General features: G+C 42.5%; 1 protein-coding gene across 1 annotated transcript in view; it reads left to right on the top strand.

Annotated features, from left to right (window-relative positions):
* LOC106566274 (synapsin-1) overlaps positions 1-25,636 on the top strand; it is a 222,766-nt gene that overhangs the window by 25,213 nt on the left and 171,917 nt on the right. The window contains exon 2 of the mRNA XM_045692010.2: positions 4,300-4,357. Within this exon, the coding sequence (XP_045547966.1) occupies positions 4,300-4,357 (58 nt within the window). The remainder of the gene's footprint in view (positions 1-4,299; positions 4,358-25,636) is intronic.

The raw sequence follows: 25,636 nt of genomic DNA, 5'->3' as shown, positions 1-25,636 counted from the left end.
CATTCAGATCTAGGATCTGTTATTTTAGTGTTCCCTTTATTTTTTTGAGCAGTATATATATATATATATAGGGAAGGTAATCAGGGAAGTGATGGAGTCCAGGTGAGTCTGACGACACGCAGGTGCGCGTAATGACGGTGACAGGTGTGCTCCATAATGAGAGGCCTGGTGACCTAGAGGCTAGAGGGAGCATACGTGACACTAGCTATCTTGCCCAACCTATTTTTCTGTGCAACCTTGATATTCCCAAACCAGCAGGTCAAGCAGTAGGACAGAATGCTCTCAATTAATGATTTATAAAAGAGAACCATGATGGTTAAATCATCATTAACCTCTATGGGCTAGGTGGGACGCTAGCGTCCCACCCGTGGTGCACTCCATCAACAGCAGGTGCATTTCAAGAGCGGCAAATTTGAATCCAAATAAATGTCAAAATTCAAATTTTTCAAACATACAACTTTTTTACACCCTTTGAAAGATAAACATCTCCTTAATCTAACCACGTTTTACGATTTCAAAAAGGTTTTACGGCGAAAGCATAAATTTAGAGTATGTTAGGACAGTACATTTACAAGAGTTGTGTGTAATGTTTTGTCAATTCAAAGACAGGGTCACCAAAACCATAAAACCAGCTAAAATGATGCACTAACCTTTTACAATCTCCATCAGATGACACTCCTTGGACATTATGTTAGACAATGCATGCATTTTTAGTTCTATCAAGTTCATATTTATATCCAAAAACAGCGTTTTACTATGGCATTGATGTTGAGGAAATCGTTTCCCTCCAATAACCGGCAGTCAAGTCAACACCACAAATTAAATAATTAAAATTAGAAAACATTGGTAAAATATTATATTGTCATTTAAAGAATTATAGATTTACATCTCTTGAACCCAATCAACTTACCAGATTTAAAAATAACCTTACTGGGAAATCACACTTTGCAATAATCTGAGCACTGCGCCCAGAAAAATACGCGTTGCGATACAGACTAGACGTCATGTTGGGGAGATCTAAAATCGAAAATACTATGTAAATAATCCATTACCTTTGATTCTCTTCATCAGATGTCACTTCCAGGTATCACAGGTCCATAACGAATGTAGTTTTGTTCAAAAAAGCTCATCATTTATGTCCAAAAATCTCCGTCTTGTTAGCACATGATCTAAGCCAGCCGGACTTCTCGTCATGAACGAGGGGAAAAAATATATTTACGTTCGTTCAAACATGTCAAACGTTGTATAGCATAAATCATTAGGGCCTTTTTTAACCAGAACATGAATAATATTCAAGGTGGACGAATGCATACTCTTTTATAACGTATTGGAACGAGGGTACCCAACATGAACTCGCGCGCCAGGTGTCTAATGGGCCATCATCGTTCCATGGCTCTTGTTCGGTCAGATCTCCCTCCAGAAGACTCAAAACACTTTGTAAAGGCTGGTGACATCTAGTGGAAGCAATAGGAAGTGCCAAAATATTCCTCAGCCCCTGTGTTTTTCAATGGGATAGGTTTAAAGGTAATACAACACATCAGGTATCCACTTCCTGTCAGAAAATGTCTCAGGGTTTTGCCTGCCAAATGAGTTCTGTTATACTCACAGACACCATTCAAACAGTTTTAGAAAATTTAGGGTGTTTTCTATCCATATGTAATAAGTATATGCATATTCTAGTTACTGGGTAGGAGTGGTAACCAGATTAAATCGGGTATGTTTTTTTATCCAGCCGTGTCAATACTGCCCCCTAGCCCTAACAGGTTAAAAAAGTGCAGTTTCCGTAGGAAATACAGTCTCTGTTGGCCATTCTTAAAAATATCGTCAGTACACTGATCCCAGGACAGCTTGTTGTCAATGACTAGCCCAAGGTATTTGTACTCCTCCACTATTTCAATGGGCTCACCTTTTATCAGTGATTGTGTGTGCATAGTAGTGTTCCTTCCAAAGTCAAACACCAGGTCCTTTTTTTTAATGTATTTAATATTAGATGGGATGACTCACACCAGACAGTAAAATCATTCAGAGCCAATCCATGCTCTGTCTCATCACCTTCAAGAAGACTGACCAAAGCAGCATCATCAGCGTATTTGATCAGTTGGAGCCCTGGGAACTGGCTCTGGCAGCTGTCTGTATACAGTATGTATAGTACTGGTGAAGAACACTGCCCTGTGGGGTTCCTACTGAAACAGTGCCCACCTCAGAGAGTGTGTTGCCAATTCGTAGCTGCTGAGACCTATCAGTTAGGAAGTTGGTGATCCATGTGATATGCATCAAGTCCGAAGTCTGTCCGGGAGGGCCAACGGATTGATTGTATTAAATGCTGAGGAGAAATCTGCCAACATGATCCGCACATCGGTTTTACTGCCCTCCATCACATTCCAAAGTCATGGGCATTAATATGGAGTTGGTCCCCCCTTTGGTGCCATAACAGCCTCCACTCTTCTGGGAAGGCTTTCCACTAGATGTTGGAACATTGCTGCAGGCACTTGCTTCCATTCAGCCACAAGAGCATTAGTGAGGTCGAGCACTGATGTTGGGCGATTAGGCCTGGCTCACAATCGGCTTTACAATTCGTCCCAAAGGTATTCAATGGGGTTGAGGTCAGGGCTCTGTGCAGGCCAGTCAAGTTCTTCCATACCGATCTCGACAAACCCTTTCTGTATGGACCTCGCTTTGTGCATGGGGCATTGTCATGCTGAAACAAGAAATGGCCTTCCCCAAACTTTTGCCACAAACTTGGGAGCACAGAATCATCTAGAATGTCATTGTATGCTGTAGCGTTAAGATTACCCTTCACTGGAACTAAGGGGCCTAGCCTGAACAATGAAAAACAGCCCCTGACCATTATTCCTCCTCCACCAAACTTTACAATTGGCACTATGCATTTGGACAGATAGCGTTCTCCTGGCATCTGCCAAACTCAGATTTGTCCATCGGACTGCCAGATGGTGAAGCGTGATTCCTTATTCCAGAGAACGCGTTTCCACTGCTGAGTTTAATGGCGGCGAGCTTTACACCACTCCAGCCGACGCTTGGAATTGCAATCGCCGGCTAGTGTGCACCTGCTCAGACATGGAAACCCATTTCATGAAGCTCCAGACGAACAGTTTTTGTGCTGACGTTGCTTCCAGAGGCAGTTTGGAACTCAGTAGTGAGTGTTGCAACCGAAGACAGACAATTTTCACACGCTTCAGCACTCAGCAGTCCCGTTTTGTGAGCTTGTGTGGCCTACCACTTCGCGGCTGAGCCGTTGTTGCTCCTAGCCGTTTCCACTTCACAATGATATCACTTACAGTTGACCGGTGCAGCTCAAGTAGGGCATACATTTGAAAGGTATTATCCTATGCCATGTTGAAAGTCACTGAGCTCTTCAGTATAGGCAATTCTACTGACAATGTACTCATGGAGATTGCATGGCTTTGTGCTCAATTTCATATACCTGCCAGCAACGGGTGTGGCTGAAATTGCCAAATCCACTATTTTCAAGGGGTGTCAACATCATTTTGGGCGTGTAGTGTACCTTTAGATGTGTGGGTGTGAAAACTAATCTCTGCTCTGTTGAAGGAACATTTCCAGAGACAATGGTCTGTCTGTCTGTCTGTCTGTCTGTCTGTCTGTCTGTCTGTCTGTCTGTCTGTCTGTCTGTCTGTCTGTCTGTCTGTCTGTCTGTCTGTCTGTCTGTCTGTCTGTCTGTCTGTCTGTCTGTCTGTCTGTCTGTCTGTCTGTCTGTCTGTCTGTCTGGGTGACTATACTGGACCCAGGCAGGTTTAGGCTGGATGCTGCAGTGGGTGACTGACCGTCCTCCACAGCTGCTCTGCTGCTAACAGCTTACTGGGTAGTATAGTGGTGCCTGGGTACAGGGTAGTAGCCTATACAAAAAGGTTAGCCCATTTCTGCTAAGGTCCTGGGTTGTGATACATAACAGTCCTGCACTGCATGGGTTTCGGTAGTGTAGTATGATGCTATAGTAATCTCATCCCTTTCATATTATGTGAACAATAATAATTGTAATATTTATCAGTTAGCGCCACAATGTTTTACAACTGGCACAACCAAAAATAACATGGGGAAGGGATTGTGTACTGAAAAGTATGTACTTCATTTGCTGTATTGCCATGCTTATGCAATCTGAACAGAAGTGCATTCCAGAACCATTTCAGTAGTTGTCTTCCTGTTTACTGTCCTGTACCCAGAGGGTTAGGGTTAGAGGACCTATCTATCCAAGCAATATGGTTATTTGACCAGTGACTATGTCTCTGTCTCTTATTTTAAATACTGTATATCTCTGTCTCTCAGGTCCAGACTGTTCAGAGGGAAGAAGCTCCAAGGAGACTATGACATCAAAGTGGAACAGGTGTGTACAATCACACACACTCCAGTAATTTGAATTCATTCATCATCAGTTATTTTGTACCCTTATTATTATAATTATTATTATTATATTTATCAGTTAGCACCACAATGTTTACAACTGGCACAACCACAAAGAACGCAGGGATGGGGTTGTGTACTGAAAAGTATGTACTTAATTTGTTGTGTTGGCAAACTTAAGTAATCTGAGCCAAAGTGCATTCCAGAACCATTTCAGTAGTTGTCTTCCTGTTTACTGTCCTGTACCCAGAGGGTTAGGGTTAGAGGACATTCAGGTAATAAACACTACTGTCCTGTACCCAGAGGGTTAGGGTTAGTGGATGTACCAAGAAGGTTAGGATTTTTTGCTTTGGGGAGGGTTGTGTGTTTTGTTAACGAGCAGAGGGGAAGGTAGTGCAATTTTTCCCCGGTCTACATTCACTCTTTTGCAGGTTATACTTTATAATTTCTTACATCCTAGCCAAGTTTCCTCATCTTCCCTTATGCACTACATTTTTCAGCACACCAACTATACCGCAGGTCAATATAGTCTACCAGTATATCCTGCCCTCTATCCACCATTCATAGTGACAATAATGGTAGGTGGATCGTTTGTCCAGATCTGCAATAGGCTAACTAGCAATCATACCACACATAAAAGCATTTAAAGCTGCACCAATGTTCAATATAAGTGGAGAGGCCAGGTGTGTCATTGCGCATGAAAGAACAGTAAAGACATGAGACACGCAGCTCAAAAAGCTCCCCTATTGGTATTGTTCAGCGACATTATGCTACCTAGACGAGCCTACAACACCACAATGCAATTATTAATTGCATTATTATTTTCAAGTAAGTACAAAATTCTACTCTAAGCTGTAAACTGCAATGAAAATGTAATTTGAATAATGGCACAAAAGCCCTGTGATTTGAGATTTCATAGCCGAACATTCAGAAGTAGAGACAGCAAGTACGGGAGGGAGGCGGCAGAGAGAGAGGGTAGAAACATCTGGTCATGGACAAGGTAGCATGACTGGTGAACAGGTCAGGGTTCCATAGCCACAGCCAGAACAGCAGAAACTGAATCAGCAGCACGACCAGATGGACTGGGGACGGGGACAGCCAGGAGTTGTCAGGCCAGGTAGTCCAGAGGCATGGTCCTAGGGCTCAGTTACTCTGGGAGAGAGAGTGATGAGACAATTAGAAGGGGACATACCGAAGATCACACTGGTCACCAAATAAGACAGGAGAATTATACACAGCTCTAGTGTGGGTCTGCCTGACACCACAGATCTTGTTAGCATGGTCCTAGGGTGGTAAGATGGCACTGATGCTCCTCAGAATGAGTTTATTAAAAAATGTCAGGTTTCTTTTTCTAGGTTATTTTTTCTAGCGTTTTTGTAAAATGTTCTTACTCAGTTTGTTTTGTGAAATACTTCATACACCCGGACAGAACAATTGGAAGATGAGTCGCTGGGTACTCACTGTCCACCCGACCTTCCCGAATTCTCAGAGACGGCAGAACAATGGGCTAGTCTCTTCAGTGAGATCTCAGGCTGCCTGGGAGTCCTAATGGAGAGAAGGAAACGGACATAGAGGCAGACGTGGTGGGGTTTTAGTGAGATTAAGATGTAGAGCGACCCGTCTTCCATTACCCAGAATACTACTAGCCAATGTTCAATCATTAATTAATAAACTTGAACTCAGAGCAAGGATTTCCATCCAGAGAGACATCAGATTCTGCAACATACTCTGTTTTTATGAGACTTGGCTTTCCAACATCCAAACGGACTATTTACAACCAGCGGATTTTACAGTTTTTTGAGTGGATAGGAAGCAGACTCTCTGGCAAGAACAAAGGTGGTGGGCTCTGCTTTATGACCAACAAAATATGGTGCGACGGAAAACGTACAAGAACTTGCGAGCTTCTGCTCTCCAGACTTGGAGTACTTGGTAATGAAATTTCACCCTTTTTATCTTCCGAGAGAGTTCTCAGGGATTATCACCATAGCTGTGTACATCCCGCCCCAAGCCGACACCAAAAATACTCTCAAAGATCTACATTGGACACTAAACAAACTGGAGGCCGCATACCTGGAGGCAATGTTTATTGTTGCGCGGGTAATTTGAGGTCCATGCTCCCGAATTATTACCAACACATTGACTTTCCAATGTAAATGCACGCTCCAGCAGGTATATCTCACTGGTCACCCCCAAAGCCAATTCCTTCTTTGGTCGCCTTTCCTTCCTGCCAATGACTGGAATGAACTGCAACAATCACTGAAGCTTGAGACTCTTATTTTTTTAATTTTGTAATTTTTTTTTTTTTAAATTTTTTATTATTTTTTTTAGTCATTTAGCAGACGCTCTTATCCAGAGCGACTTACAGTAGTGAATGCATACATTTCATACAATTTCATACATTTTTTTTTCTGTGCTGGCCCCCCGTGGGAATCGAAACCACAACCCTGGTGTTGCAAACACCATGCTCTACCAACTGAGCTACAGGGAAGGCATATCTCCCTCACTAGCTTTAAGCACCAGCTGTCAGAGCAGCTCACAGATCACTGCACCTGTACATAGCCCATCTGTAAACAGCCCATCTATCAACCTCATTCCCATACTGTATTTATTTATTTATCTTGCTTTTTTGCACCCCAGTATCTATACTTGCACATTAATCTTCTGCACATCCACCATTCCAGTGTTTAATTGCTATATTGTAATTACTTCGCCACCATGGCCTATTTATTGCCTTACCTCCCTTATCTTACCTCATTTGCACTCACTGTATATAGACTTTCTGTTTTCTTTTTTTTCTACTGTATTATTGACTGTATGTTTTGTTTATTCCATGTGTAACTCTGTGTTGTTGTATGTGTCAAATTGCTATGCTTTAGTCATGACGTTGCCCTCTTTGGGTACAGCGAGCACAGTTGACCCCCTCCCTCTGCACCATCTTCCTCTGTCTCCTACACCCAGGCTGCTGCGGTCAGAAGGGGTCGTAAATTCCTATGAGGAGATTCTCTCCTCATGGCCACAGTATAGAGACAGAGTGTTTTCATAGAGAGACAAAGGAATTTCTTCCACCTCACAGAACTGGAGAACCGAACGACATTTAGGTTCTGGAGAAGGTATAAAAGATCAGTGAAGAATCCAGCTACGAACTGGTCCGTTTGGTACAATTTTGTGAAGCTCATGAGAGACAATACGGCCACATTACCATGGCGCTGTTTAACCTCTCTGGGCTAGGCGGGACGAATTCGTCCCACCTACGTAACAGCCACTTGAAGCCTGTGGCGCGATTTTCAAAACCTTAAAAATCTATTACTTCAATTTCTCAAACATATGACTATTTTACAGCAATTTAAAGACAAGACTCTCGTTAATCTAACCACACTGTCCGATTTCAAAAAGGCTTTACAACGAAAGCAAAACATTAGATTATGTCAGCAGAGTACCAAGTCAGAAATAATCAGACAACCATTTTTCAAGCGAGCATATAATGTCACAAAAACCCAGAAGACAGCTAAATGCAGCACTAACCTTTGATGATCTTCATCAGATGACAACCCTAGGACATTATGTTATACAATACATGCATGTTTTGTTCAATCAAGTTCATATTTATATCAAAAACCAGCTTTTTACATTAGCATGTGACGTTCAGAACTAGCATACCCCCCGCAAACTTCCGGGGAATTCGCTAACATTTTACTAAATTACTCACGATAAACGTTCACAAAAAGCACAACAATTATTTTAAGAATTATAGATACAGACCTCCTCTATGCACTCGATATGTCCGATTTTAAAATAGCTTTTTGGTGAAAGCACATTTTGCAATATTCTATGTACATAGCCCAGGCATCACGGGCTAGCTATTTAGACACCCGGCAAGTTTAGCACTCACCATAATCATATTTACTATTATAAAAGTTTGATTACCTTTTGTTGTCTTCGTCAGAATGCACTCCCAGGACTGCTACTTCAATAACAAATGTTGGTTTGGTCCAAAATAATCCATCGTTATATCCGAATAGCGGCGTTTTGTTCGTGCGTTCCAGACACTATCTGAAATGGTAAAGAAGGGTCGCGCGCATGGCGCAATTCGTGACAAAAAAATTCTAAATATTCCATTACCGTACTTCGAAGCATGTCAACCGCTGTTTAAAATCAATTTTTATGCCATTTTTCTCATAGAAAAGCGATAATATTCCGACCGGGAATCTCCTTTTCGGCAAACAGAGGAAAAAATCACAAAGACGGGGGCGGTCAGGTCACGCGCCTAAGCCCAGAGTCCCTTGATCGGCCACTTGAGAAAGGCGATAATGTGTTTCAGCCTGGGGCTGGGATGACGACATTCAGGTTTTTCCCGGGCTCTGAGCGCCTATGGACGACGTAGGAAGTGTCACGTTAGAGCAGAGATCCTTAGTAAAAGATAGAGATGGAAAAGAAGTTCAAGAAATGGTCAGACAGGCCACTTCCTGTAAAGGAATCTCTCAGGTCTTGACCTGCCATTTGAGTTCTGTTATACTCACAGACACCATTCAAACAGTTTTAGAAACTTTAGGGTGTTTTCTATCCATATGTAATAAGTATATGCATATTCTAGTTACTGGGTAGGAGTGGTAACCAGATTAAATCGGGTATGTTTTTTATCCAGCCGTGTCAATACTGCCCCCTAGCCCTAACAGGTTATATAATAGCCTCAGTTGTGAGACTTACATCTAATGGTTGTATAAAATGAATAATAAGGATAAAGCTATTTGGAATATGTTGGGATGCTTGTAAGATGTTAATGTGAGAGAATTGTATTTCTGTTTAAAGTTTCACCAAGTCATCCGCACGCCCCCATGAACAGACGGGACCTGGCGTCATGAGACAGCCTTTTTCTGTTATTTCCGAATATAACCCCCACCCAGGGTTTCTATCACCAGACCGAGCTTACCTCCATTACGAGTGGCTAAAGGTTGGAGACCATGCATTCCTCTTACTGAACTTTAACCATACCACATGGTTAAACTCTTAGACTATTGATACCGACAGAATAATAACAAGTCTTTGATATTAATTACTCGTCTGCAGCTAGGAATTCGGTATCATTGAACGCGAAGACCGCCGAAACATCTGTCCTATAACGACATCAATGAATGTCACTTTGAAATATCCATTCTAACCGAGAGAGAGAGAGCGAGAACGCGAGAACTCTCCAACAGAAACAAACTTTTCAACAAAGATCCCGACGACACACTGAGCGTAAATATATATATTGATTGCAATTGTTCCCGAATGAGTGAGCGTTCATGTGCAAAGGTTTAGCATTTCAATTGTTATAATTATCAACTCTTATCAACCCTTTTGTCTAACAAGCCGCCATGCCGGTTTAGCCCACTAGGGTACATTCCTCTATCATTTCTTGTAACGATGTCTACTGTTTGTTATGCATTTCTGTGAATTACTTAGTTAGTAAATAAATGATTTGAAGACAATTGATGTATGGATGACTCATAGTGAAGACTGGGTTCGTGCAGACCAACAATTTACGACGTTTGGAATGAGACTGACGAGGTAACTAATACGTCATTAATCAGAAGACTAATAGATCCGATATTATAATATCTGAAAGTTATATTAGGAAAATTATAACTTTGTAATCTGAATATTTTCCTTGGTGCCCCGACCTCCTAGTTAATTACAGTTACACGATTAATCAGTTTAATCGCGTAATAATAATTACAGAGTTATTTGATAAACATGTCTTCAGTTTTAATGATGCCAAAGACACGACACTTTATCTTGACCAGGTCGCAGATGCAAATGAGAACTTGTTCTCAACTAGCCTACCTGGTTAACCTGTTAGGGCTAGGGGGCAGTATTGACACGGCTGGATAAAAAACGTACCCGATTTAATCTGGTTACTACTCCTGCCCAGTAACTAGAATATGCATATAATTATTGGCTTTGGATAGAAAGCACTCCAAAGTTTCTGAAACTGTTTGAATGGTGTCTGTGAGTATAACAGAACTCAAATGGCAGGTCAAAACCTGAGAAGATTCTGTACAGGAAGTACCCTGTCTGACCATTTCTTGAACTTCTTTGCCATCTCTATCCATTACAAAGGATCTCTGCTATAACGTGACACTTCCTACGGCTCACATGGTCTCTCAGAAGGCGGCAAAAAGCTGAATCGTGGCTTTGCAGGCTCTGGCTGAAACAAAGTAGCGCGTTTGGGTAGTGGCTGGTTACAGTACTGTGAGACTCAGGCTCGTGCCCGCGTCGACCGAAAGCTTTCTTTTCCTTTGTCTGTTTACCTAAAAGGATATTCCCGGTCGGAATATTATCGCTTTTTTACGAGAAAAATGGCATAAAAATGGATTTTAAACAGCGGTTGACATGCTTCGAAGTACGGTAATGGAATATTTAGATTTTTTTTGTCACGAATTGCGCCATGCGCACGACCCTTATTTACCATTCGGATAGTGTCTGGAACGCACGAACAAAATGCCGCTATTCGGATATAACGATGGATTATTTTGAACCAAACCAACATTTGTTATTGAAGTAGAAGTCCTGGGAGTGCATTCTGACGAAGACAACAAAAGGTAATCAAACTTTTGTAATAGTAAATCTGATATTGGTGAAGGCTAAACTTGCCGGGTGTCTAAATAGCTAGCCCGTGATGGCTGGGCTATGTACATAGAATATTGCAAAATGTGCTTTCACCAAAAAGCTATTTTAAAATCGGACATATCGAGTGCATAGAGGAGTTCTGTATCTATAATTCTTAAAATAATTGTTATGCTATTTGTGAACGTTTATCGTGAGTAATTTAGTAAATTGTTAGTAAATTCCCCGGAAGTTTGCGGGGGGTATGCTAGTTCTGAACGTCACATGCCAATGTAAAAAGCTGGTTTTTGATATAAATATGAACTTGATTGAACAAAACATGCATGTATTGTATAACATAATGTCCTAGGGTTGTCATCTGATGAAGATCATCAAAGGTTAGTGCTGCATTTAGCTGTGGTTTGGGTTTTTGTGACATTATATGCTAGCTTGAAAAATGGGTGTCTGATTATTTCTGGCTGGGTACTCTGCTGACATAATCTAATGTTTTGCTTTCGTTGTAAAGCCTTTTTGAAATCGGACAGTGTGGTTAGATTAACGAGAGTCTTGTCTTTAAATAGCTGTAAAATAGTCATATGTTTGAGAAATTGAAGTAATAGCATTTCTAAGGTATTTGAAAATCGCGCCACTGGATTAGACTGGCTGTTGCGTAGGTGGGACGAATTCGTCCCGCCTAGCCCAGAGAGGTTAAATAAAGGTGAAATAAAAAATATAATTAATTAATGAATTAACCACTGCCACACACCTTTTCGTCATGTGTATGAGGCCCTCTCTTGCCCTCCTTTTGGCAAATCTGACCACGACTCCATTTTGCTTCTCCCCACATACAAACAAAGACTCAAGAAGGAAGTTCCAGTGGTCAGATCTGTACAGCGTTGGTATGGCCAATCAGATTCCATGCTCCAAGAATGTTTTGATCCAGTGGAATGGAATATGTTCCGGGTCGCCTCTGGGGATAAAATCAATGAGTGTGCCGATTCAATCACTGGACTCATCAAAAAATGCATAGATGACTTAACAGAATCAAAAAACATGGATTGATGGCAGCCTTGTAGGGAAACTGAAGGAGAAAGATGCTGCTTATAAACACGGCAAGGTGACCGGGGAAAATAGTATGGTTAAACAGCACAAATACGACCTACGCAGATCGAACAAGATGGTGAATCTTGATAAGTCACCAAGAGCTAAATCATTAGCTAAAAGCTCTCAAGCTTTGGCCAAAATTATTGATGAAATAGGGCTGACTGATATTTGGCCTATAGCACATCCTGCAACCAAAGACTTACCCTCATGGTTCCTATTGGAGGTTAGACTACTTTCTCATTGTTCTCTAACCATCATGGTTCATATTCGGGGTTAGACCTATTTCTCTTTACACCTTGTTAGTCTGGTCAGGAGATGTACAATAGGTTCAATCCATATTTCTGATCATGCATTCATTTCTATGGAGTTGTTCTTTAAGAAGACAACTTCCCAAAGAGCAAACTAGTGTTGTGATCACGTTATCCTGTCTGACCCAGACTTCCGTGAGAGCGTAAGTAAAGATCCTGTCTGACCCAGACTTCCGTGAGAGCATACTAATCCATCTATGTAATGGGAAACCACCAGAGAATGACAATGATGACACTAATCCATCTATGTTATGGGAAACCACCAGAGAATGCCTTATTAATCACATACTGTTAATGTCTGTTGCATGAGTAAAAGATGCATCAGGCAAACTATGTTTTGGCTCTAATGAGATTAACCTCTCTAGGGTCGGCAGGACGAAATCGTCCCACCTACTCAACAGCCAGTTGAATCCCGTGGCGCGTTATTCAAATACCTTAGAAATGCTATTACTTCAATTTCTCAAACATATGACTATTTTACACCATTTTAAAGACAAGACTCTCGTTAATCTAACCACACTGTCCGATTTCAAAAAGGCTTTACAACGAAAGCAAAACATTAGATTATGTCAGCAGAGTACCCAGCCAGAAATAATCAGACACCCATTTTTCAAGCGAGCATATAATGTCACATAAACCTAAACCACAGCTAAATGCAGCACTAACCTTTGATGATCTTCATCAGATGACAACCCTAGGACATTATGTTATACAATACATGCATGTTTTGTTCAATCAAGTTCATATTTATATCAAAAACCAGCTTTTTACATTACCATGTGACGTTCAGAACTAGCATACCCCCCGCAAACTTCCGGTGAATTTACTAAATTACTCACGATAAACGTTCACAAAAAGCAGAACAATTATTTGAAGAATTATAGATACAGAACTCCTCTATGCACTCGCTATGTCCGATTTTAAAATAGCTTTTCGGTGAAAGCACATTTTGCAATATTCTATGTAGATAGCCCGGCATCACAGGGCTAGCTATTTAGACATCCACCAAGTTTAGCCCTCACCAAAGTCAGATTTACTATAAGAAAAATGTTATTACCTTTGCTGTTCTTCGTCAGAATGCACTCCCAGGACTTCTACTTCAATAACAAATGTTGGTTTGGTTCAAAATAATCCATAGTTATGTTCAAATATCCTCTGTTTTGTTTGTGCGTTCAAGACACTATCCGAATGGTAAAGAAGGGTGACGCGCACGACGCATTTCGTGACAAAACATTTCTAAATATTCCATTACCGTACTTCGAAGCATGTCAACCGCTGTTTAAAATCCATTTTTATGCCATTTTTCTCGTAAAAAAGCGATAATATTCCGACCGGGAATCTGCATTTAGGTAAACAGACGAAAGAAAATAAAGCATGGGGTCGACTCGGGCACGCGCCTAAGCCCATAGTACTCTGATCGGCCACTTGCCAAAAGCGATAATGTGTTTCAGCCAGAGGCTGCCTCGATATCGTTCAGCTTTTTCCCGGGCTCTGAGAGCCTATGGGAGCCGTAGGAAGTGTCACGTTAGAGCAAAGATCCTCAGTCTTCAATAAAAAGAGCCAAGATGAACAACAACTTGTCAGACAGGCCACTTCCCATATAGAATCCTCTCAGGTTTTTGCCTGCCACATGAGTTCTGTTATACTCACAGACACCATTCAAACAGTTTTAGAAACTTTAGGGTGTTTTCTATCCAAAGCCAATAATTATATGCATATTCTAGTTACTGGGCAGGAGTAGTAACCAGATTAAATCGGTACTTTTTTTATCCGGCCGTGCAAATACTGCCCCCTATCCCCAACAGGTTAATATGGTTCACTGTGTGAGGTGTATGAGAGTGTGTTTGTATGTATTGTACTGTGGTGTGAGGGAGAGAAGGTCCAGAGTGGTGGTGGCAGCAGCGCCAGCTGGCAGCAGCGCAAGTCTGTGACTGTCCACGTGGCAGATAACTGCAGCGGCTATGAGAAAGAATTGGACATTTAGCTAGCTTGCTGTTCCTAGCTAATTTGTCCTGGGAGATAAGCATGGGATGTTATTCTACCTGAGGTGCATATGCTCCTTTTATGTTGCTGGACACATTATATATATATATTATATATATATAGGATGCACCTGAGCTCAATTTTGAGTCTCATAGCACAGGGTCTGAATACTTATGCAAATAAGGTATTTCCGTTTTTTTTTTTAAATCAATTTGCAAACATTTCTAAAACCTGTTTTTGCTTTGTCATTTTGGGGTATTGTTTGTAGATCTAGTAAGGGTCTGCCTGACACCACATATCCAGTCAAGGTCTGGCTGACACCACAGATCTAGTTAGGGTCTGGCTGACACCACAGATCTAGTTAGGGTCTGGCTGACACCACAGATCTAGTTAGGGTCTGGCTGACACCCCAGATCTAGTTAGGGTCTGGCTGACACCACAGATCTAGTCAGGGTCTGGCTGACACCACAGATCTAGTTAGGGTCTGGCTGACACCACAGATCTAGTTAGGGTCTGGCTGACACCACAGCACTCTTTAACGTGGATGCACATTTTGTTTAATCTGTGTAATGTGCTTCACGTGTTTGGCTGTCCGGCTCACGACTCTGCTCAACCTCAGAAGGCCTTTTCTCTCTCTCTTTTTTCTTCTCTCTCTCTCTCTCTCTCTCTCTCTCTCTCGCGCTCTCTTTTTTTCTCTCTCTCTCTCTCTTTCTCTTTCTTCCTTCCCCCCGGTCAGATCTGTCCCTATTCCCTTTAGCCCTGACTCTCTGTCTCATTACGGCTCACAGACTATCATCTGAGACTTTACAGCTCATACAAACATATTCCCTTCTAACATACACACACACACACTCCCTACACCAGGGATCACCAACTATATTCAGCCGCGGGACTATTTTTATCTTGAGAGGATGATCAAGGGGTCGGACCATAATTACAAATAATTTGTATATAATAATTCAAATCACTTGGAGCTGATTTGCTCGTGTTTTTACAGTTTACAGTCAGGTCCATAAATATTTGGACATTGACCAAGTTATTATTTTAGCTGTCTACCACAGCATGTTGGAGGTGAAATTAAATAATGAATATGAGCTGAAAGTGCAGACTTTCAGCTTTAATTTGAGAGTATTTACATCCAAATCGGGTGAACAGTGTAGGAATTACAGCACTTTTGTGACCCCCCCCCCCCCCCCCCCCCCTTTCTAAGGGACCAAAAGTAATTGGAATTCTCTGCTCAGCTGTTCCATGGCCAGATGTGTATTATTCCCTCATTAGTTCATTTACAAGTAAGCAGATAAAAGGTCTAGAGTTGATTTCAAGTGTAGCATTTGCATTTGGAATATGTTGCTGTTAACCCTCAATATGAAGTCAAAGAGCTGTCACTGCCAGTGAAGCAAGCCATCATTAGGCTGAACAATCTAAACAAATCCATCAGAGAGATAGCAAAAACATTAGGTGTGGCCAAATCAACTATTTGGTACATTCTTAAAAAGAAAGAATGCACTGGTGAGCTCAGGAACACCAAAAGGCCTGGAAGACTACGGAAAACAACTGAGGTGAATGACAGAAGAATTCTTTCCCTGGTGAAGAAAATCCCCTTCGCGACAGTTGGCCAGATCACAAACACCCTACAGGAGGTAGGCATATCTGTGTCAAAGTCAACAATCAAGAAAAGACTAAACCAGAGTAAATACAGAGGGTTTACCACAAGATGTAAACCATTGGTAAACCTCAAAAACAAGACCAGATTAAAGTTTGCCAAAAAAAACATCTAAAAAAGCCTGTACAGTTCTTGAACAACAAATGGACAGATGAGACAAAGATCACCTTGTACCAGAATGATGGGAAGAAAAGAGTATGGGGAAGGAACTGCTCATGATCCGAAGCATACCACCTAATCTGTGAAGCATGGTGGAGGTAGTGTTACGGCATGGGCATGTATGGCTGCCAACGGAACTGGTTCCCGTGTATTTATTGATGACGTGACTGCTGACAAAAGCAGCAGGATGAAGTGTTTAGGGCTATATTATCTGTTCAGATTCAACCAAATGCTTCAAAACTCATTGGACGGCGCTTCACAGTGGAGATGCACAATGACCCAAAGCATACTGCGAAAGCAACCCAATAATTTTTTAAGGCAAAGAAGTGGACTGTTCTGTAATGGCCATGTGAATCACCTGACCTGAATCCAATTGAGCATGCATTTCACTTGCTGAAGTCAAAACTGAAGTCAAAACGCCCCAAGAACAAGCAGGAACTGAAAGACCACTGCAGTAAAGGCCTGGCAGAGCATCACCAGGGAAGAAACCCCGCTCTGGTGATGTCCAGACTTCAAGCAGTCATTGACTGCAAAGGATTTGCAACCAAGTATTAAAATTTACAATTTAATTTAGGATTATGTTAGTTTGTCCAATTACTTTTGAGCCCCTAAAATTGGGGTGCTCTGTATAAAAATGGTTGTAATTGGTGGTTCATACAATAATTTGGACAAAACCCTTTTAAATTAAAAGATGAAAGTCTACACTTAAAGCACAACTTGATTGCTTCCTTTCAAATCCATTGTGGTGACGTACAGAGCCAAAATGATGCAAATTGTGTCGCTGTCTAAATACTTATGGACCTGACTGTGTCTTTTATGTCCAACAATAATAATATTTCTTTCCTTAGAAAACGTGAGCCGCCAAATAAAACCACCCGTGGGCCAAATTCGGTCTGCAGGACACCAGTTGGGGAACCCTGCACTCACTCACACTATACACAACACACAGTACTTTCCCAACAGGCAGTAGGTGGGTACTACACACCGCCTCTGTCCCTCCAGGAACAAAGGAAGAAAACCTCAACAAAGTATATTCTCTTTTATCTACTATTTAGGCAGGTTGAGAAAAGGACTTATTTAATGACAATATTTGAGTAAGTATAATATTAATCTATCTTTCATTTCTGAGAGGTCCTTGGTTGTTGTTATTGTAAGTTGGTGGACAGACCAGTCCTCCACAGTCATTTACATTTTAGTCATTTAGCAGAAGCGCTTATCCAGAGCAACTTACAGTAGTGAATGCATACATTTCATTTCATGCATTTTTTTTATTATTATTATTTTATTTATTTTTTTGTACTGGCCCCCCGTCGGAATCGAACCCACAACCCTGGCGTTGCACACACCATGCTCTACCAACTGAGTCACAGGGAAGCCACCCATCAGTACAGACTGTCTTCAGGCCAACACCATGATTATATCTACTATCATGATGTCACATGATGTTCATTCTATATTTTATCCTAGCACAGGATTTAATGTCACATCATCCAACCAATTGTGCTATTTTGTAATTTTTTTGTGTTTGTGTAACTTATTTTTTTTACTTATTGTGCACATAATGTTGCTGCTACCGTCTCTTATGACCGAAAATAACTTCAGAAAAGCGATTACTCACCGCGGACTGGAAGAAACGTTTTCCTTTAAAGACTCAGACGAGAAGGATATCCTGCTTTTGCTGGAAAAGGCCCAGATCCACGCCTTTTGCGTGAAGAAACGACGCTGGAAAAGGGGACGCAGATCGGTGATCCTTCTGAGAATCCAGAGGTGAGCGTGTAAACTCCCAATGCCTTCCATTCTTCTTGCTAACGTGTAATCATTGGTTAAGATTATCCTACCAACGGGACATTAAAAACTGTAACATCTTATGTTTCACCGAGACGTGGCTGAACAAAGATACGGACAAGATAGAGCTAGCGGGATTTTCCATGCACCGCAGAACAGAGACGCTACCTCTGGTAAGACGAGGAGTGGGGCTGTGTGTCTTTTTGTCAATAATAGCTGGTGCACGATGTCTAATATTAAAGAAGTCTTGAGGTATTGCTCGCCTGAATAGAGTACCTTATGATAAGCTGCAGAACACATTATCTACCAAGAGAGTTCTCAACTGTATTATTCGTAGCCGTCTATTTACCACCACAGACCGATGCTGGCACTAAGACTGCGCTCAACCAACTCTATAAGGCAATAAGCAAAGAAGAAAATGCTCACCCAGAAGCGGCGCTCCTAGTGGCCGGGGACTTTAATGCAGGTAAACTTAAATCAGTTTTACCAAATTTGTCACATGTGCAACCAGGGGGGAAAAAAATCCTAGACCACCTTTACTCCACACACAGAGATGCATACAAAGCTCTCCCCCACCCTCCATTTGGCAAATCTGACCATAATTCTATCCTCCTGATTCCTGCTTACAAGCAAAAACTAAAGCAGGAAGTACCAGTGACTCGCTCAATACGGAAGTGGTCAGATGACACGGATGCTATACTACAGGACTGTTTTGCAGCACAGACTGGAATATGTTCCAGGATTCATCCAATGGCATTGAGGAATACACCACCTCAGTCATTGGCTTCATCAATAAGTGCATCGATGACATCGTACCCACAATGACTGTATGTACATATCCCAACCAGAAGCCATGGATTACAGGCAACATCCACATCGGGCTAAAGGCTAGAGCTGCCACTTTTAAGGAGCGGGAGGCTAATCCGGAAGCTTATAAGAAATCCCGCAATGCCCTGCGATGAACCATCAAACGGGACGGACATCCAGCGAAAAATCATATCGCCATTAGCATAACAAAATTTAATAATTTTTTTATACACCTCTCCTGAATCGAACCACGTTGTCCGATTTCAAAAAGGCTTTACAGCAAAAGCAAATCATTAGATTATGTTAGAGGAGTATATCGTAAAAGTAGCCACATAACCATTTTCCGACCAACCACATGCATCACAAATAACCAAAAAACAGCTAAATGCAGCACTAACCTTTGACAATCTTCATCAGATGACACACCTAGGACATCATGTTACACAATACATGCATTCTTTTGTTCGATAAAGTTCATATTTATATATAAAAACAGCATTTTACATCGGTGCGTAACGTTGACTATTTTCCCTCAAATGCATCCGATGAAACAGAGCTACAATTTACTAAATTACTATTCGAAAACATTTTTAAAATGTAATATTGTCATTCTAAGATTTATAGATGAATATCTCTTGAAAGCACCTGTAATGCCAGATTTAAAATTAACTTTACTGGGTAATCATACTTTGCGATGAAAGGGGATGCGATACTCTGAAAAATAGGCTAACGTTACAGGTCAGCGCCATCTTGGAACAATCGCATATCACATCTAGTCTTGTATACTATTGTCAATAATCCCTTACCTTTGGTTGTCTTCATCAGAAAGCACTTCCAGGAATCCCAGGTCCACAACAATGTATTTTAGTTCGAAAAAATTACTCCTTTATGCTCCAAGAGCTTGTTCTTGTTAGCGCGTCTGAAAGCTGATCCAAATGCTCCGTCGGCCGCGGGACAGCCATTTCGAGAAAATGCATTTTTTTCCCATTTAGGTTCGTTCAAACATGTCAAACGTTGTATAACATAAATCTTCAGGGCGTTTTTCAACAAGAGAGCCAATAAGATTCAAGGAGGATGATTGCATTGTGTTTCAAAACGTTTCGAAAGGGGAGGGTAACCAGGGGCGCCAGCGTCATAATGGTGATGGCCCTCTCCGTGTGACCACGTTCCACAGCGTGTCATTCATTCAGTGTTCACAGTAGGAGACTCAAATCACTTTGTAAAGACTGGGGACATCTAGTGGAAGCAATAGGAAGTACTCAATGAACCATAGCTCACGGTGTGATTAATAGGCAACGTGATGAAGTTGAGTTCGCAATTCAGAATTCCACTTCCTGTTTCCATCTGTCTCTGGGTTTTGACTGCCATATGAGTTCTGTTATACTCACAGACACCATTCAAACAGTTTTAGAAACTTTAGGGTGTTTTCTATCCACAAGTATTAATTATATGCATATCCTAGCTTCTGAGTTTGAGTAGTAGGCCGTTTAAAATGGGCACACATTTTTTTCAAAATGCGCTGTGGCGCCCCCTATCCTAGGCGACCGTCAAGAGGTTAAGATTGAATCCTACTACACCGGCTCTGACGCTCGTCGGATGTGGCAGGGCTTGAAAATTATTACGGACTACAAAGGGAAACCGAGACGCGAGCTGCCTAGTGACGCGAGCCTACTAGATGAGCTAAATGCCTTTTATGCTCGCTTCGAGGCAAGCAACACTGAAGAGTGCATGAGAGCACTAGCTGTTCTGGATGACTGTGTGATAACGCTCTCGGTAGCCGATATGAACAAAACCTTGAAACAGGTCAACATTCACAAAGCCGCTGGGCCAGACGGATTACCAGGATGTGTACTCAACGCATGCGCGGACCAACTGTCAAGTGTCTTCACTGACATTTTCAACCTCTCCCTGACTGAGTCTGTAATACCTACATGTTTCAAACAGACCACCATAGTCCCTGTGCCCAAGGAAGCGAAGGCCATTTGCATACCGCCCCAACAGATCCACAGGTGATGCAATCACACTCCACACTGCCCTTTCTCACCTGGACAAAAGGAACACCTATATGAGAATGCTGTTCATTGACTACAGCTCAGCGTTCAACACCATAGTGCCCACGAAGCTCATCACTAAGCTAAGGACTCTGGACTAAACACCTCCCTCTGCAACTGGATCCTGGACTTCCTGACGAGCCGCCCCCAGGTGGTAAGAGTAGGCAACAACACGTCTGCCACGCTGATCCTTAACATTGGGGCCCCTCAGGGGTGTGTACTTAGTCCCCTCCTGTATTCCCTGTTGACCCACGATTGCGTGGCCAAACACAACTCCAACACCATCATTGAGTTTGCTGACAACACAACAGTGGCAGGCCTGATCACCGACAACGATGAAACAGCCTATAGGGAGGAGGTCAGAGAACTGGCAGTGTGGTGCCAGGACAACAACCTCTCCCTCAATGTCAGCAAGACAAAGGAGCTGATGGTGGACTACAGGAAAAGGCAGGCCGAACAGGCCCCCATTAACATCGATGGGGCTGAAGTGGAGTGGGTCAAGAGTTTCAAGTTCCTTGCTGTCTACATCACCAACAAACTATCATTGTCCAAACATACCAATACTGTCGTGAAGAGGGCACGACAAAACCTTTTCCCCCTCAGGAGACTGAAAAGATTTGGTATGGGTCCCCAGATCCTCAAAAGGTTCTACAGCTTCCCCATCGAGAGCATCCTGACCGGTTGCATCACCGCCTGGTATGGCAACTGCTCAAAGGCTACAGAGGTTAGTGCGAACGGCCCAGTACATCACTGGAGCCAAGCTTCCTGCCATCCAGAGGAAAGCCCATAAAATTGTCAAAGACTCCAGTCACCCAAGTTATAGACTGTTTTCTTTGCTACCACACTGCCAGCGGTATCAGAACGCCAAGTCTAGGACCAGAAGGCTCCTCAACAGCTTCTAACCCCAAGCCAATAGGCTGCTGAACAATTCATAAAAATCGCCACCGGACAATTTACTTTGACCCCGTCCATCCCTCCCTCCCTCCCTTCCTTCCTTTTGTACACTGCTGCTACTCGCTGTTTGTTTGTTAGCTATGCTTAGTCACTTCGCCCCCACCTACATGTACTCAACTAGCCTGTACCCCTGCACACTGACTCGGTACCGGTGCCCCCTGTATACAGCCTCGTTATTCTTATTGTGTTACTTTTTATTATTTATTTTTATTTTATCCTACTTGGTAAATATGTTCTTCTTCTTCAACTGCACTGTTGGTTAAGGGCTTGTAATAAGCATTTCACGGTAAAGTCTACACTTGTTGTATTTGGCGCATGTGGCAAATAAAGTTTGATTTGATTTGATCCCCACTGTCTCCTCTTGAGCTGTAGAGCTAACCCTAACCCTGTGGAACTGTGGTCGGAGGCTGGTGATTCAACAGGACAGGAAACAGAGGAGGTCCTTCCTCTCTCTGTCCAGCTGGCTAGGCGTCAGAGTGGGTTGGGACATAATACTGTCTCAATAACGTCTGAGCAGTTTAATTTAATATGGCTAATACCTCTACAGACATATTAGTCAAACCTTACTGGGAAAAAATTGGGTAAACCAGGAAACCCTAGAGGGTAAACCAGGAAACACTAGAGGGTAAACCAGGAAGGGTAATTCAATTCTTCACAATTTTCATGACTTTATCATTCAACTTGTTCTTAACAAATCGAAATAATTGTTTAGGGTTTCTGTATCAATATGAACAATGTAAGGCCTTTGGAATAATTTTGACCCCAGCCAAAAGCACCTCATTCAGCCTATACTAATTTGATAAATATTAGTATAGGCTGAGTAAAACTAAACAAATCAAATCAAATTTTATTTGTCACATACACATGGTTAGCAGATGTTAATGCGACTGTAGCGAAATGCTTGTGCTTCTAGTTCCGACCATGCAGTAATATCTAACAAGTTGTCTAACCTAACAATTTCACAACAACTACCTTATACACACGTGTAAAGGAATGAATAAGAATATGTACATAAAAATATATGAATGAGCGATGGCCGAACGGCATAGGCAAGATGCAGTAGATGGTATAGAGTACAGCATACAGTGAGGGAAAAAAGTATTTGATCCCCTGCTGATTTTGTACGTTTGCCCACTGACAAAGAAATGATCAGTCTATCATTTTAATGGTAGGTTTATTTGAAAAGTGAGAGACAGAATAACAAAAAAAATTCAGAATAACGCATGTCAAAAATGTTATAAAATTATTTGCATTTTAATTAGGGAAATAAGTATTTGACCCCTCTGCAAAACGTGACTTAGTACTTGGTGGCAAAACCCTTGTTGGCAATCACAGAGGTCAGACGTTTCTTGTAGTTGGCCACCAGGTTTGCACACATCTCAGGAGGGATTTTGTCCCACTCCTCTTTGCAGATCTTCTCCAAGTCATTAAGGTTTTGAGGCTGACGTTTGGCAACTCGAACCTTCAGCTCCCTCCACAGATTTTCTATGGAATTAAGGTCTGGAGACTGGCTAGGCCACTCCAGGTCCTTAATGTGCTTCTTCTTGAGCCACTCCTTTGTTGCCTTGGCCGTGTGTTTTGGGTCATTGTCATGCTGGAATACCCATCCACGACCCATTTTCAATGCCCTGGCTGAGGGAAGGAGGTTCTCACACCAGATTTCACGTTACATGGCCCCGTCCATCGTCCCTTTGATGCGGTGAAGTTGTCCTGTCCCCTTAGCAGAAAAACACCCCCAAAGCATAATGTTTCCACCTCCATGTTTGACGGTGGGGATGATGTTCTTGGGGTCGTAGGCAGCATTCCTCCTCCTCCAAACACGGCGAGTTGAGTTGATGCCAAAGAGCTCCATTTTGGTCTCACCTGACCACAACACTTTCACCCAGTTGTCCTCTGAATCATTCAGATGTTCATTGGCAAACTTCAGACGGGCATGTATATGTGCTTTCTTGAGCAGGGGGACCTTGCGAGCGCTGCAGGATTTCAGTCCTTCACGGCGTAGTGTGTTACCAATTGTTTTCTTGGTGACTATGGTCCCAGCTGCCTTGAGATCATTGACAAGATCCTCCCGTGTAGTTCTGGGCTGATTCCTCACCGTTCTCATGATCATTGCAACTCCACTAGGTGAGATCTTGCATGGAGCCCCAGGCCGAGGGAGATTGACAGTTATTTTGTGTTTCTTCCATTTGCGAATAATCGCACCAACTGTTGTCACCTCACCAAGCTGCTTGGCGATGGTCTTGTAGCCCATTCCAGCCTGACCTCCTTGGAGAGCTCTTTGGTCTTGACCATGGTGGAGAGTTTGGAATCTGATTGATTGATTGCTTCTGTGGACAGGTGTCTTTTATACAGGTAACAAACTGAGATTAGGAGCACTCCCTTTAAGAGTGTGCTCCTAATCCCAGCTCATTACCTGTATAAAAGACACCTGGGAGCCAGAAATCTTTCTGATTGAGAGGGGGTCAAATACTTATTTCCCTCATTAAAATACAAATCAATTTCTAACATTTTTTACATGCATTTTTTTTCTTGATTTTTGTTTTTGTTATTCACTCTCACTGTTCAAATAAACCTACCATTAAAATTATAGACTGATCATTTCTTTGTCAATGGGCAAACGTACAAAATCAGCAGGGGATCAAATACTTTTTTCCCCTCACTGTATGAGATGAGTAATGTAGGGTATGTAAGCATTATATAAAGTGGTATTGTTTAAAGTGTCTAGTGATACATTCATTACATCAATATTTCATTATTAAAGTGGCTAGAGATGAGTCAGTATGTTGGCAGCAGCCACTCAATGTTAGTGATGGCTGTTTAACAGTCTGATGGCCTTGAGATAGAAGCTGTTTTTCAGTCTCTCGGTCCCCGCTTTGATGCACCTGTACTGACCTCGCCTTCTGGATGATAGCGGGGTGAACAGGCAGTGGCTCGGGTGGTTGTTGTCCTTGATGATCTTTTTGGCCTTCCTGTGACATCGGGTGGTCTAGGTGTCCTGGAGGGCAGGTAGTTTGCCCCCGGTGATGCATTGTGCAGACCTCACTACCCTCTGGAGAGCCTTATGGTTGTGGGCGGAGCAGTTGCCGTACCAGGCGGTGATACAGCCCAACAGGATGCTCTCGATTGTGCATCTGTAAAAGGTTTTGAGTGTTTTTGGTGACAAGCCAAATTTCTTCAGCCTCCTGAGGTTGTCGGTAATCAAGCCTACCGCTGTAGTGTCGTCTGCAACTTGATGATTGATTTGGAGGTGTGCATGGCCACACAGTCATGGGTGAACAGGGAGTACAGGAGAGGGCTGAGAACGCACCCTTGTGGGGCCCCAGTGTTGAGGATCAGCGGGGTGGAGATGTTGTTATCTACCCTCACCACCTGGGGGCAGCCCGTCAGGAAGTCCAGGACCCAGTTGCACAGGGCGGGGTCGAGACCCAGGGTCTCGAGCTTAATGACGAGTTTAGAGGGTACTATGGTGTTAAATGCTGAGCTGTAGTCGATGAACAGCATTTTTACATAGGTATTCCTCTTGTCCAGATGGCTTAGGGCAGTGTGATTGCGATTGCGTCGTCTGTGGACCTATTGGGGCGATAAGCAAATTGGAGTGGGTCTAGGGTGTCAGGTAGGGTGGAGGTAATATGGTCCTAGACTAGTCTCTCAAAGCACTTCATGATGAAGGAAGTGAGTGCTACGGGGCGGTAGTCATTTAGCTCAGTTACCTTCACTTTCTTGGGAAGAGGAACAATGGTGGCCCTCTTGAAGCATGTGGGAACAGCAGACTGGGATAAGGACTGATTGAATATGTCCGTAAACACATCAGCCAGCTGGTCTGTGCATGCTCTGAGGACGCGGCTGGGGATGGCGTTTGTGCC

The sequence above is a fragment of the Salmo salar genome, chromosome 12 (assembly GCF_965601325.2).
Source record: "Salmo salar chromosome 12, fSalSal1, whole genome shotgun sequence".
In the NCBI taxonomy this organism is placed as follows: Eukaryota; Metazoa; Chordata; class Actinopteri; order Salmoniformes; family Salmonidae; genus Salmo; species Salmo salar.
This window is presented reverse-complemented; position numbering and strand designations above follow the sequence as displayed.